Below are 15,511 nucleotides of genomic sequence, written 5' to 3' on the forward strand. Positions count from 1 at the left end.
CTCTGATTAAGATATCACAGTGGTGGGCAGATGTGCTGTTTCTGTCCTGAAGTGGTTGTGCAGTGTTGCCTTGCCCTGCTTCCATGTATTTCTGCCACAATGGCCAAGTTACACTTCCGTGGTGAAGCTAAAAATCAAGAGGATATCTGTCCATGAGCTCTCCCAGTCCCTGTAAGACCAGTTCATAACCCCAGATGCCCTTCCCAGCCTCGCAGCTTACTGACAGAAACAAATAATCTTCCCTTGAAGGACGGTGGGGATTAAAGTGCAGGTCAGTGTTTGTCCTTTGGCTGGAGCACATCTCTCAGCACTGGTCATTCTTGTGCTTCTTGACGTTTATAGAGGTTCCTTGCACCTGGAGCATTCCTGTCCAGGTCCTCCTGGAGATGAGCAGGACGGCAGTACCACTCATTATTTTTTTTCCCAGATTCTCCCACCTCAATCTCAGCCAGAGTGGCACCAGGGGTTGCTACTGGCTACTGCCCTGGTAGCACCAGGGGTTGGTATTATCCTTTGTTCAAGGAGAGAACCTTTCTGTTGGGTGGCTTTTACTGGCAGTGTTCATCTGATCCGTTTGGAACCCATCCAAGTTTGGGGTGGTGAAATAGCAGTGCATGATTCTGAGGGACCTTTTGTGTCCCTTCTGGATGAAGTCTGAGGGTCTGCAAGGAAGCATTTTGGAAGCAGGACTTTCCTGGGATTGCTTTGATAGGGGGAACAGAAAGCTGCATTTAAAATATAGGACTCCAGAACAAAGTGGGATTTATTTGCTGTGTTAATTACAGTTTTGTTCTAGGTAATTGTTAAATGGTGGTATATTAACTCCTTCCTGTGATTAGATGGCTTTTGCCATGAAAATGGAAGTTCTGATTTCCTTATGGATTATGGATTGCAGTCCCAGATACTGTATTTTACACTGTACCACTGAAACTTGAGTATGAAATCCCTGCAGGCCCTCAGTTGTGTGTGTGAGCACCTTGTGGGCTTTCACCTGGGAGTCCTTTCATTCAGGTGCCTTGGAAACGCAATGAGCACACCGGAGAAAATTGTTCTTGGAGTCCCTCCTGGAAGTTTCTTTGGCAGGAGCACAGGCCATGCCTTTCGAGGTTGGCTGCAGTAACCAGGCAGAGGTGTTAGGGTGAAGCTCCTCTTCTTTATACTTACAGGGTATGTTCCTGTCACAGCCTGCCTTAACCTCTACCCTCGCAAAGTATGTCAGGAATTGGCTGATAACAAATCCCTTTCCATCCCCAAATAAAGAAGAAATTGAGTGTGATCTGAGCATGGCTGCTCTGGTTTGTATTTTTAGGGCCCCCAGGTTGAAAATCAGCTGTATTAGTGTGATGCTGCCCATAAATAGTGTGGATAAAGTATGGAGACAGGTTGTTGTTGTTGTGTGGAAGAACTGATGGAAAACCAGTTTGGTGTTGGGGGCTTGACAACATTTAGTGGGTGATGGAGCTGGTTATGGTGCAGTAATGATTTATAAGTTGTGTGTGACCCTGTATTCACAAGCACAGCACTTCCTACAGCTTTCCTTCTGTTGTAGTTGGCTGCCAGCCTCAGTGTCCTGTCCCCAGATTCCCCACTGCAGGTGTCTGCTGGTGGCTTCTGAAGTGCCTCTGCGTGTCTCTCTGTCCATGCTGGATTTTCCAGCCCTGTGTCCAGCCTCCTTCCCCAGCCCACTCACAGCTGCCACTGCTGCCTCTGGGGAGTAAGCCCTGAGGAATTTAACTGTTCCTCCCCTGCTGCAGGAGGGAGCTGAGTTACCCAACCAAGCTCCAGTGAGCTCTGCAAATTTGGGATGGAGAATTCCTGCTCCCACTCTCTCTGTGCATTTCACTGTCACAGCAGGGTTACATGGTTCACACTCTAAGTAAAAAGCTAATTTCTCTCTGGGCCCAATGTGAGTTCCTTTCCTGCTGAATAATCCTAGGAATGTGTCACTGCAGTCATCACAAACACGGCTGGCCTTGGCTGTTTACATGTACTGTCCCCGTTCGCCAGTGCTGGCAGCACCAGCGGTCCTCAGGGGAGGAGGAAGGAAGGGGTTTGTGCAGTAAAAATTCAACAAAAATCACAGCAAAAACATAAAACAGATTTGATTTTTCCCTGCTAAGATCAATAAAAATGGATTTCTGTGCATTTTTTCAGTCACTCAGATGATGAGCTTTGATAAATTCTTGACCAACAAGCAGTGGGTGCTGGATGAGAGTTCAAGGAGCCACATGTAACCTCCACAAAGGGCTTCCCAGATAAACCAAGGCTAAATTTGGGCTCACACCACTGTAGTTTAGCTTATCTTGTCAGCCCTTGTACCTTTTTCAGCCAGTCTCAGAGGAATTTTTTTTTTCCTTAATTCTCTTTCTTCAAAGAATTCCCCTTTTTCAATGGCATGGCATTTTTGGGGGATTACATATGATTTATTTACATATATAAATGCATACATGTAATGTATATATAAATACATATATGTAATTTTTATATAATGTATAAATCCAGGTCAAATGAAGTCTGTTTGCAATGCCTTTATTTCAGGCACATTCCTATGAATATTTAATAATTTTGTGGCTGTGGCTAAGCTGGTGAGCTGTGTGATAGGAGTTTGGAGTCAGGCTGTGTCCTTGCTCTGTGGGCTGGGAATTTTTGAGTAATAAAGGCAGTTGTGTTTAACTCCAACTCGTGAAATCACTTAAAGTGAATTTTACCACCTTTATTTCTTCATGTTTGTTTAGTGGAATATGCACCCAGCAGGCCAAACCTAGGAAAAAGTGATTGCAGAACCAATAAAATCAGCTGGTGTTGAAATAAGCAATTTTGCAGCATTCTCACTTGGGTTTTTTTCCTTCATTTCAATGTCCTGTTTTTTTTTTCCAGTGGATGACTTGTGCTTAAAACCTTGGGCCTCAGAGGAGTTGTGAGGCTTTTTGTTATTTTGTTGGGGGTTTTAAGGGCATTTTTAACGATTCTTTCACAGATTTTGGCAGCAGTTTTGAGGAGCATTTCCGGGACACTAGTTGGTACATGAAGTGGGAGCCAGTTTGTGTAAATGCAGCTTGAATTACAGCACAGCTTTTGAAGTCCTGAGTATTTGAGGTTTCTGGCCACCTGAATTTTCAGAAAGGAGTGTGGCATTTAATTCCTGTAGCAGATTTTTGAGCTGGAACCTCTATGGCTGTTTATGTTAAAGTGAGATTTAAGTATAGGAATTTCTTGGAAAATACCAATAAAGGCTGAGGGATCAATGCGAAACCCCAAAGGTCAAGTTTTCAGTAAACTCTTGTGCTGTTTGTAGCTTTTGTCCCTGGGCATGTTATAAATCACTTCTGGAAATAATTTGGGAATTACTGAGAAGAACTTCAACAGCCTTGAAATTGCTGTGAGGGGAAACATCCTATGCTGAAGCAGCCTTGAAGGAATGGCATCACATTTCTCCTTTATTGTTGATGCTGCGTTTGGGGGCAGGCAGGGGATTGCTGTGGTTTGGGGTTCCTCAGCTCAGGTTTAGGTATTGCCCTCTTGAGAAAGGATCTGGGTTTATAAAGCTCCAGGGGCTCTCCCTCCCCAGCATTTTTTTGGCCTGGGTAGTGAGATTTATTTATGGTTGTGGCATGTTTAACATGGATGTTTGTCCATAATGCCAGTGGATGTCATGTTTTGGGATAAATGGCTTTCTGAGGATCTAATTGACAAATGCTTCATTAGAGCTTCAAAATGCTTAATGCTCATGGTATGTCTGTGTTGGGGGAGACACTGGAGTACAGGCTGTCAAATACAGTGTCTTTATCAAAGTATTGGAAACTTATGTTGCTTATTCTTTGGTTTATGCAAAAAATCTCATAATTCCTCATCTGATTCATCATGGACTTTCTATTCCCCAGATACCTCTTGGGTAATGTTGGCTTTCCATTCCTTGTGCTGTGATTTCCAATAGTTCCTTTTTGAAATTCAGCCTATTTCCCTTATTTAAAAACAAACAAAAAAACAACAAACCAGTAAGGATTGTGGTGACATGTCTATTTAATTTAAAAGATAAATGCCTGACTCTGGGGAGTTCAGCTGTCTGAAAACACCTTTAAAGTTACGGGAGGTTTTTTCCTCCAGGTGAAAATGCTCCTTTCCTTTGTTGAAAGTGGGAATGGACATGGCAGGGAATGATGGGAATCCTGGTGAATTCTTGGGAAGGAGGGAGGCACAGCCTTTGTGACCCAGGGTATCTGCAGGAGTGGTCACACCTGGGGTCACTCAAGTGGCAGAGCAAAACCTTGTGAGCAGGCAGGTCATGGGTATTTTAAGGTGCAGTGGTGCAGCACCTGAGTGTGGCCAGAGGCTTTCAGTTCTCGGTGTCAGATGCAATCCTGGGCAGGGGTTTAATTCAGAGGCACAATTTTCAACCTGAAATCCATGGTGGGTTTTTTACTGCATTTATCTCAGGCTTTCCTTTCATATGGAGACTGGGCTCTACAGACATTTCTTCATCTGGTAATTCTTTGGGAGCCCACTGTGGTTGCCTGCCTGCTTTTTTAATGGGGAAAAACTCATGTAATGCTTCCCTAGATAATTTTGTTCATTCTTCTTGTGTATTACAGTGCCTAAAGCAATGTAATAGGTAACATATTTGAGGTGGGTTTTTTTCTGCTGTAGCCTTGGCATAATTTGCCATGATAGTTGCTTTAGAGGTTTGCAGATGACAAACATGTCTGGTTTTAAGTACATACCTGGCTTAGCTACTTAGAATAAGGTTGGACTTGATCTTAGAGGGCTGTTCCATCTTCCATCCCAAATTTTCTGTGATTTGAACAGGGATGCAGACACTTTGTGGTGTGTATCCACAGTGCTTGGGATAGAGCAGGGCATGTTGGTGATGCTCAGCTGTAATGCTGGGCAGGGTTAATGAAAATCACCTCACAAGAAGCACCTGGACAGCATTTCCTCCAAAGGAGGCAGCATTTGAGGAACCTGGAGGCACCTCTGGAAGTAAGGGATGCAAGGGCTTCATGGAAGAGGGTAGTTTGATCCCATGCAAGGTAATGTCTTCAGTTTATATTGTCTGCTGTCCAGCTTTTTCATCAAAACAGTTGTTTTATTCTATAAAAATAGTAGGCTTGTGTGCAGCCTTTAATTTTGTCCTGCAGCCTGGTGAGGTGATTCTGCTTAAAACTGCTGTGAGCCTTTTCTTAGCCTCCTGTAGATCCTGCCAGAGGAAAGGGCAGCAGGATACAATCCTCCTACTCTTTTAGGTTCCCTGATAAACCATGCTCCCAGTGAAATGGCCGCTGCTAAAATGATGTGTAGATATTCTGCTCTTGCCTTGGAGGCTGGCACGAGGCAGATAAGGGGAGCAAATTGTCCTGAGATACTTATCTTGTGGTCTGAATAAGAGGAGAATGAGTTGGACAATAGGGATTAGCTGAAACCCGAATTCTCTACCTTTTTCTTTGGGTGCACAGCCTGAGTGGAGTTCAGAGCAGCCTGGTCTGGTGGAAGGTGTCCCTGCCCATGGCAGTAGATGTTTTCTTAAAGTCTTTTCCAACCAAATTTTTCTATGATTTTTAATAGCTTGGAAGTATGTTTTTATGTAAATAAGCAGGAGCTGCTAGAACTGTTCACCCTGCTTTTATTTAATGGTGAATATTCTGTTGCGTATCCAGGTGTATCTTGTCAGATTCCTGACTGTGGTCTCCTCATCTCCCTGAGCTGATTGTAATTTGCATAATGTGGTGGAACACCACCTATTAAAGGCTGATTAGTATTTGTGTGAGTCAGCAGGGACATGAATGGTGGGTGGTTCTCAGCCCAGAGGAAACACTTCCACAGCTGATAAAGGTGAGGTGTTAATTGGAGGCAGCTGGGACGGATGGCATTACCTTTGCCTTATATTAAAATAGTCTGGACACTTGGATTTTAGGTGTTGGGGGTCACCCAGACCACTGTTACAAAATGAGTTGGGTTTTCTTCTCTGCCTCTTGTTGGTGTTTTGGATAAAAGCTGTTTTGTTAATCCATGAACATGGAAAAGCCTTAGAGTTTTGTGGAATTAAAAGATTTCACTGCTAGGTTTGCTTTGACACCATATATAAAGGTTTGTCCCCTCATTTTCTTCCACATCTGGATAATAAGCACACCTGCTTAATCTGAAGATTTCTGTATTAAACCAGCTTTGGAATTCCTTAAACAGAACACTCAGAGCAGGAGGCACCTCATTTTTCTAGCTCTGCTTCCATTAGGTACAACTTGATGCAATTTTTCTGATCCTGGAGTTGGATGTCTTGAGCAGTCAAGAGAAAGAATCTGGAATGTGGTTGGAACAACCTTACAGCCATCATTGGGGCCCAAGTTACAAGTGGAAACTTGTTGGCTTGTTAGAACAGTGAACTTGCACTGGGAAAGGGAGATTTTCATATTCCATGCCTTTGGTAACAATTTCCAAGAGACAGGTGAAGACAGTACATTTGGAAATGCTTGTTTTTATTTGGTTTCAAACCCATGGCTGTCACTGTTAAGTTCAGGCTTTTATCTTATAAATAGTATTATTTGTTGACAATGTGGCCTGCAGTATTGTAAATACCCATCACCGCTGGAATTAAGTGGAAAGGTCAGCAAAGGCAATTAAAAATGTGCCAGAATTGTTAAGTAAGATATCTATTGAAATTGCTGCATCCCTTGAAGTATTCCAGGCCAGGCTGGATGAGGCTTGGAGCAACTTGGTCAAGTGCAAGGTGTCTCTGCCCATGGCAAGGGTGAAATCAGGTGGTTTTGTAGGTCCCTTCCAACCCAAACCATTTTGGGATTATGTGGTGGCTGTCAAAATTCACTGGCTATTCTACAGGGAATGAAAATGTAGATGCTGCAGAAGAAATTCCAGTATTGTTGGGATTTAGCTTATGCAAATGTCATGTGGCATGTCAAATAAATTTAATTTTAAAAATCCCTTCCTAGACAGAGCTTTTGATGATGCTACAGAGGTAGTCAGGCTCTGGTTTCCTTGCACAGCCTCCATAAAAATGCTGGAAGGACTGAAGGCTAAAAATACATCCTTAACCCCACAGCAGTGGTTTGTGTTGGCCTTCCTGGAGGAATGAATCCCTTTAATTAGTAAGACAGTGAAGTTTATTTTGGGGTTTGCTTTGTTTTCATTCTGGGATGTGAACTCTTATGCACTGCAGCTTAAAAAAATACAGAATGCTGTGGCTGTGCTGGGGTCTGCTCCAGCTGCTGGCAGCAGCTGCAGCCTGTGCTGTGCTCCTCATCCCCCTGCCCGCCTTTGCCTGGGGAAAAATAAATCCATTTAAACGGGGAGGAGGAGCCAGGGATTGTTTTGATCTGCTCCAGTAGCTGCCTTGATGTGCTAACCACATGTCTGTGTGTATGTGAGCCTAAGGACAGAGCTCCCCTGTATTTGTGCAGGAGCAGATTTTGGGAGCTCCGTGGAAAGGGCAGAGCTGGTCCCTCCGGATTCTGGAAGTGTGCATTCAGTGTCTCGTGTTCTGCTGCTGCTTTTGGGGTGGTTTTTGGAGATTTGGAGACTGTGGCTGTTTGCATTCTGTTTCCCTACTGTACAGCTTCCAAATGGCTGCGTTTTATTAAGGATTTAAGGCTGCACTTGATTGTGTTAATTATTTTCTTAAGAGTGTGTTCTGGTGGTGTTGCTGGAGTAGAGCCTGACACTCTTCTTGTTGACTTTGAACTACATTTTAGATCTTTATGTGGGGTTTTTGGCACTCTTTTATTTTCAAAACATTAAAATAATTTTTATAATGAATTTCAGTGGCTCATGGGGTCGAGTTTACCTGAGGAAGTGGCACAGAGGTGACAAAGAATATAAACTGGCCCCCAGCTTTCCTTTCTCAACTCCTATAAAGGAAATAGGAGGTTATAGGATTAGTAGGGAATAGAATTTGAAGGGAGAGTAATCCTTTAAGTATTTGGGTGCAGGGGTTTAGCAAGGACTCATTTTACAGTGTGGTTTGCTAGAACACGTTATAGGTCAAGATGAACAAGAGGGCTTGGGCAAAAATAGCTCATTTTTTCCAAATTATCCTTTATAAGGCCTCATTTGCATGTTGTAAAATAGCAAGTGGGAAAAGCGTCAGAGCCAGGACTTTAAGGACAGAGGTGTTTGGTCTCTTAGGTGAACAAAATTGGTTTCTGATTACTGAGCTCTGCATGGGCTCCTTTAAAGATATCATTTCTAGTGTAGTGCTTTGAGTTTAAAGTATGTGCCTGAGGTGACGGGAACCTGCTGAAGCTTGGAAAACACACTTGAGTTTCTTGGCTTCACCCAGGAAACACAAATAAGAGTGTAGCTGGAGGGCAGGATTTTTGCCAAGACCCACAACAGTCTGATTCCTGGATGAATGTGGTTTTGTTTTTTTTTTTTAAGTAATATTACCAGTTCTGGCAAAGTAAAGATTCAGCTTTGTAAGCCCCAAATGGAGAGGGATTAATGAATGGATATTTGCAGTGGTTCTGTGTTGATTTAGGTCTCAGGCATTGCAATAATTCTGCAGGTGCTGTGGGTGCTGGATGGACGGGTGGAGGGTGAGATGGGAGGGGAGGAGAAGCCAAAGGAATGATAGGGAATGGACCTTGGCATCCTGGTGGTTTTTCCTTACTTCTGACTTCCTCCAAACCTGCAGCTTTATCTGCAGGGGAGAGCTGAAAGAGGCTCTGTGTTACAGCCACCCAGTCTAAAGTTCACCTGAGCAATGTTTTGGGTTTCTAGAATAAATACTTGGTACTTGCACAAGTCCTGTATTTTCCAAAATGCCTGGTTGGTAGCAGGTGCTTTTTAAATAGGAAGCTGTGGAAGGAAACACTTTCCTAACGGAGCATTTAGTCACATACTTTCTTTTCTTACTATTATTAACTGACTTTAAACAGTTTTCATGCAAAAGGTGCTGGCAGACGTGAGCCCTCCCCTGCTTGCTTGGCTTTCTGTCGGCTTGAGGATGCATCCCTGGCTCAGCTGTGCATCGCTAAGTCCCAGGCTTTTAGTGCTGGTTTCATGTTTTGGTGGTTTTACAGGCTCTTGGGCACCAGGGTAATGAAATGGAGCAAGTGTGTATTAGCCTTGTTGCAGGAAGACAAGAGCTAATTGGGCAACTGAAGCAACTGAGGTGAGTCTGCACTGCTCAGGTGTGCTGCCAGAGCAGAGTTCCCAGGGGGAGGGAGATGGGACAGGAAGAGCATCCAGGGCACCTGCCTGTGCTGGGAACCTTTATGGGACCATCTCCTCACCCCACGAGGTCAGGGAGATGCTCTCATCCACACAGACCATGTGTTCCCCACCCCAGTCTCCTGCTTTAGGTTCTCCAGGTTGGCTCTTGGGAAATCAGCCTTTTTCTCGCAGTGGATCTCTGCACAGCTGAAAGACAATGGGCCCCCTTTGCACTGTTTCCTTGTTGCTGTAACCAAGGCTTTTGCGCTGGTTCCAGCTTAGCATTAATTCCCTTTGAGACCATGCCTTGGATTGCATTAACTTTTTTTTTTTTTTTTGACATTTGACAAAAGCTTTGTTTAAACAAGTTAGATGTGCATCAGGCTAATAAATACAAACCCTGTCAGATTATTCCTGCTGGGCCATTCTCTGGAGAACAGTGTCTCATTTGTGTATTTTCCACTAATCATCTCCAAATCTTGCATGGGTGATATCAAGTTAGGGAAAGTGGATTTAGGATTACATATGGTACAGTCAGGGAAAAAGAGGCTCTGTTTTGACAACCAGCATAGCAATCTGGGAGACATGACTCCAGTTCTAAAAAATGTTTTCAGAAATGTGTTGCATAAACAAGTAATCATTTCCCTGGTGGAGAGGGGAAATGTTTTTCTAGATGTACTTCTGTACAAACCTTCTGGACCCATTTTCTGTAGCCTCAGTTAAAAGCACTGAAAAAGGTCAGTCTGAATGGTCAGATGATGTCAGAGCACAGATTTGGGTTGTCAGGCAAGGAAGTTGGGCCACAATCTGATTTGTAGGTGATTGAACTCGTGTACTGCAGGTTCTGGCACGTGGGTGCTGTGACTGCACCAGGTGGCCCAGGGCACCAGAAGAACAAAGAATCCTCAATGGCACCATTGCTCCTTTCCAGGTTCCCGGAGAGGGGAGGGGACATTTTGGGCATGGGAAGAGTATGGGTTCAGCTGAGTTACAGGATCACACCCATTAAACCACGTTGACCTCATCCTGGCTGCCTGGGTGTGATGAGGGGTAGAGTTTGCCTCTGTCTGCATTAATCACACTGTGCAACCAGCAAGCTGGGGTTGACAGTAAGGTCTATAGGTGGATGGATAAATGAGGTGTTGGGGAAGGGCAGACTTGGCTTTTATGGGGAAAATCATAGCTCACATTTACTCAAGTTCAGTAGGGGAGGACAAAGGAAATCTGTTCATTTTGGTTGCTCTCACTAAAAACTTGAGCTGAGCTGCCATCAGATAAGAAGAAGGGTCCTCTTGTGCATAAAACTTTTTTAAAAGTAGGAAATCATGTCTAGGGATAAATAATTGATTTTGTTTTTCATGTTGAAAAGACCCAGCAAATCCTGGAGGAATCTGCTGCAGCTTCTTCAGGTTAAGATGCTGATGAATGAATGCCCAGGGAAAGGAAAAAACGGGTTGTGCACAGCTGCAGCAGAATCTGGTGGTGGTTACAGATGGACATTCTGGTGGCTTGGCCTTGCTGTGGGTCTGTGGAGGGTGATGTGGGGACAGTAAAGGGGTGGTGAATTTGGTCCAGGCAAGAGCAGCCCCCCTGAGGAGTGGGGTAGCCAAGGGGGGATCAGCATGAGAGAGGAGGGGGGAGGTAAAGATGGAGTGACACTTGTTTATCCCTTCCTACTTAAGGATTAAGAAGCACATTGTGAAACTGGTAAGAGGCAGATTAAAACCCAGCCCCATAGTTTTCCCTTTTGTTATAATCCCAAAGACAATTGAACTGTGAGTCCCTGCAGAACCTTAGCAGTGTCCTTAGCAGAGATGCACAGCTGTGAGTGAAACACTTCAAGGGTTGTGTTCATGGGAAGAGGCTGCCCCTGTCTGAACTGTTTGTTCACAGAATCCCAGGATGGTTTGGGGTGGAAGGGACCTCAAAGCTCATTCCATCCCACCCCCTGCCATGGACAGGGACACCTTCCACTACCCCAGGCTGCTCCAAGTCCTGTCCAACCTGGCCTTGGACACTGCCAGGGATCCAGGGGCAGCCACAGCTTCTCTGGGCACCCTGTGCCGGGGCCTCCCCACCCTCCCAGGGAAGGATTTCTTCCCAATATCCCATCTAACCCTGCCCTCTGGCAGTAGGAAGCCATTCCCCTTTGTCCTGTTCCTCCAGACCCCTGTCAGTTTTTAGTCTGGGATTTGGTATCTGCCACTCTAAAGTGTTTGTACTTTTGTCACTGTTCTATTGAGCCTGACTTGATACTCCTTTTCTCTCCTCACTCCTATGCCTTTTTTTCCCCTCAAGCTTGCTGTGGTTTTGTTCATTTACTGCCATCTGCTTCATGTTCTGCTGCTTAAGTTTTGGTGATGCTCAGGTGTTACCCCAGGACAGTCTCCTCTGTGGAATCCCAGTGGTGGGAATCCTGCACAGGCTGCCTTACTGAGTGCTTGGGTTTTATTTTGTACTGCATTTGGAGCTGTGTCAGAGCAGGCTCAGGCTGGAGATCACGGAAAGGCTCTTCCCCCAGAGGGTGCTGGCCGCTGCCCAGGCTCCCCAGGGAATGGGCACATTCCCAACCCTGCCGGAGCTCCAGGAGGGTTTGGACAGCACTGCCTGGGATGCACAGGGTGGGATTGTTGGGGTGGCTGTGCAGGGCCAGGGGTTGGATCAGTGATCCTTGTGGATCCCGTCCAGCTCAGGATATTCCATGATTCCGTTTTCTTCTCTACCAAGTCGTCACAAAGTTCCCCTTGTGAATTTTTTGCTGCTTTTTTGGGTTGCAGCCATTCTTACCTATCTGAAAAGCTAAAAGTCTTTCCTGCCTGCCCAGCAAATCCTCTTTTGTTTGTTTTTTTTTTCCATCTCGATTGTGACTTTCTTCTTAGCAGATAAATCTGTTTCTATATTCTTTCAAAATGCTCTTTCCCCCCCACTTCATCTTTTTTAATTTATCCTTTGACGTTTATTCTTCTTGTGCCAGTTGCAGAGGCTGTCCCTTTTCATCTTTGATGCTTCTCGGGGAGGTTCCTCATTAGTATTCATATTTGGATAAGAAAGGCGAATTCCGTGTTTGTGTCTGTAGTCAGGAAAGGCAGCCCAGGCTATGGCTTTGGAAGAGTCTCATTTTGGCTCCTGTGGCCATCCTGGGATGTGGGTTTGTTTTCTCTCCTGCCTGTCCCGAGTGTGACTTGAACAGCTCGAAACTTTATCGCTGGATTTTCACTGAGTTCCGTGTGGGATCATCTTTCCTGTGCTCCCACTGCCCTTCCCTTGAGGCAGGAGATAGGAGAAAATAGACCTCACCTCTGCCTCTGCTTTTGGGCAGACCCAACAGCATAAGGCTTTTACTAAACATTCTATCTCTGGTGCCTTCTTTTTCTTCCTGGATTCCACTACTGCTGTGGTTCTGTGTTTAGATGATTTTCTGTGGGGATTTAGCCCTTAGGAAATGTTGTTTATTGCCTGAAAAAAAAATGATGTTACTCCCCTGCACTGCAAAGATGATAATTTCCATTCCCAGTTTTATTGGAGCAGGGAGCAGTTGTACTACAGGGATGCTTTCATTTTCTCTTTGTCTGCTTTTTATATTCCTTTCAACCTCTTGGTGGGATTGTCATTGCCTGTTGGAAAAGGGGCTGGCCCAGGCTTCCAGTGCCACATTTCTCTGAGGGATGTGTTAGGAAATGTGCATTTGATTGGAATTGAGTTGTATTCCTGACAGTCCTCACTCCAAACATCCCTTGTTGATGTGTTCTGTGCTTCTCCCACGGCGGAGTTGTCTCAGGAGAAAGCTGTGGTTTCATCTGTGGGATTTTAATTTCTCTTACATTAACTGTGTGTGTCAGCTCCGGAACCCAACCCACTGGGAAAATACAGGGAATGGGAAGTTTTCATTGTTAAGCATGTAATTTATTTTTCCTTCTAAAAAGCCTACAGCCAAAATATCTGCTCTGTTTGGTTTTAGGATTTTGTTTTGTGGGGTGGGGAGGGTTAGGATGAGTAGTCAGGGTTGGACCTACATTATATTTAAGGGCAAAACAAATAATTTGGTGGGGTTAGATGTAAAACTTCGTGCATGAGATTGGGCTTGGGTTGTTCCTTTTGTAGGAAGCATGGGGTTATCCCTAAGATGGTAACATCTCTGCACCTGCCTGAAAGCTGTGCAGAGTGACTGTAGGTGTGAGAGAGAAGGGGAATATTAACAGCAGCAAATTGTTGAAATATTTTGATTTCAACAAATTGAAAATTGATGACAAAACCCAAATGCAGTGGTGAGAGCCAAGTGCTCTCGGATTCCCAAGCCCAGAATTGTATTTTGGGAAAGGCTGGCTCGCTGGCTGGGGAGCTTGTGCAGCTCTTTGCATCCCTGGTCCTCCTTTTGTTTCCATGGCAGCACGAAGGATAACGCTGCTGCTGCAGCTGCCAGATGCTGCTGGAAGAGAGATTACGGCTTTGACCTAAATATCTCTTTAATACAGTTCTCAGTTACGGGGAAAGGTTTTTCAGATGTCAGAGATACGGGAGGCTCTGCTGAGCGGGGCTTGGATTCCTGATGCCTGAACTGCTCTAAGTTCAGCCTCGTTCCCCTGTTTGTAATTAGGAATTGGGTATGGCCAGTGATAAATCTGTCCAATATCAAACATTCACGCTGGAGCTGGAAGAGCTGGTGGTGTTTTATCTGTCCTGACAATGCTGGCAGGGGATGGGAGGAGTCTCAAACTGACAGCTCGTGAAATCCCTCTGGTTTTAGGGCTGTAATTGAATTGCTCTGTGGCAGTTTGGTGACTTCTTCTGCAGTGTGTGTATTAATGCTGTTAGTGAGGTGTAAATACAGCATTGTGCAGGGTTGGGATGTGATTCTCAGAGCCTGGCTTGAGTTCCCACCCAGAGGAGGGCAGGGAGCTTCAATGCTGCTTTTTTGCCTAAACTGCCTGAGAATTGTAAGTTACACATCTGCAGTTCAGGAAGGAAAAAAGGGACTATTTGGAGCTGGGTGGTTGCAGCAGTAATTCCGAACTGGCATACAGTGGAAAGCCAGAGAATCCATGATTGTATCACCCTGAGTAGGGGGAAATAAAACCTTAAATCATCCTGGTGCTGCTGTGGATGGGTTTCTAAAGGTTTTATTTGTTACTGCTTTGTAGTTATTGTTTGGTGTAATGGAACAGAGTGAATAAGCAGAGAGGACCCTTATAAAAACTGATTTTAAAAGCCCAAACACAACTGATATAAAAATTCATAGAATTCCAGGGTGATTTGTGTTGGAAGGGACCTTAAAGCCTGACCAGTTCCACCCCTGCCATGGACAGGGACACCTCCCATTAGACCAGGTTGCCCAGAACCCCATAAAATACGTAAAAAAAGAGCCTTTTGAAACGTGACCCAATCTTCCAAATAATATTTTATGCAAAGCTTAGAAATCATCATATCAGGATGGTTTTCTGCTGTTTTCTGTTGGAACTGACTCAGTGCTTTGACTTAAAGTGCTGGGGGCTGGGTTGGAGAGGATGTGCTGGGAGATTACCCCTCCTAAAAAAATGCATGTTTTGGGAAGATCACAAGTCTCAACCCAAAAGCTGCACATTTTCCTCTTTACTAAGGAAATCAGCACACGAGCTTTGGGAAATGCATCCTGAAAGTGCTGCTTTGATACAGCTCCAAGAGAGAGATGTGTGGTCTTACCTGCATCCTTGTGGGCAAGTGGGAGCTTGTAGGAATATTTTCTTTACCTGTTCACTCTCAGGTTTTCATTTCAAAGTAGAAGAAACTCTAAATATTGCTTGTAATGCAGAAATTATTGAAGGAGAGAGCAGTGTGTGATGTTGCTGTTGGTACTTTTAACTTAATTCCTGTGTTTTTGAGGGCTCCTGTTCTTAGCAAAAAGGATCTTTAGCTGAGAGTTTCCAGAGAAATCCCTTGGCTTTTCTATATTTTATTTATTTACAGCTTTTCTTCATTTAGGACAGCAGAATAACGTTGGGATTGCCTGAGGGAAGCTCTTGCTAAGAAGCTTTCCAAGAATCGTGAAATATTTAAGTCCTTTCATGTCATCCTGCAGAAGGATCTCCCTGCCCTTCCCTCACCATTCCTTTTGGTCAGGTTTCCTTTGAGTTTCCATCTGGATCAGAGGAAGAGACAGCTCTGAGCTTCTCAGCTTTTTGCTAGTCAAGGGTGAGAGATTTAGGTGAAAAAAAGGGCAAAACAAGGTTACTGGGTCATGGGCTGGTGATGGGCAGGCTGCTGTGCTGGCACTGCCCAGTGCTGTGTTAATATTGGGGCTGCCTAGGCTCTCCTAAAAGAATAAACAGGCAAACTGCATTGGCTGGTGAGGATTTTTTCCTCAGGATGGACTCAGAGG

At 44.6% G+C, this 15,511-nt stretch overlaps 1 protein-coding gene across 9 annotated transcripts in view; it reads left to right on the forward strand.

Moving 5' to 3' along the window:
* AGAP1 (ArfGAP with GTPase domain, ankyrin repeat and PH domain 1) overlaps window positions 1-15,511 on the forward strand; it is a gene marked incomplete at its 5' end in the record, with an annotated part of 302,933 nt that overhangs the window by 75,049 nt on the left and 212,373 nt on the right. The window contains one exon of one of the 9 annotated variants that reach the window (XM_083865717.1): window positions 4,982-5,027. The exons of the other annotated variants lie outside the window; for them this stretch is intronic. Coding sequence (XP_083721843.1) covers window positions 5,021-5,027 — 7 coding nt within the window. Of the gene's footprint in view, window positions 1-4,981; window positions 5,028-15,511 lie in introns of those variants that run through there. 9 annotated transcript variants of the gene reach the window in all.

Source organism: Zosterops lateralis, assembly GCF_965231275.1.
Source record: "Zosterops lateralis genome assembly, chromosome: 7".
Lineage (NCBI taxonomy): Eukaryota > Metazoa > Chordata > Aves > Passeriformes > Zosteropidae > Zosterops > Zosterops lateralis.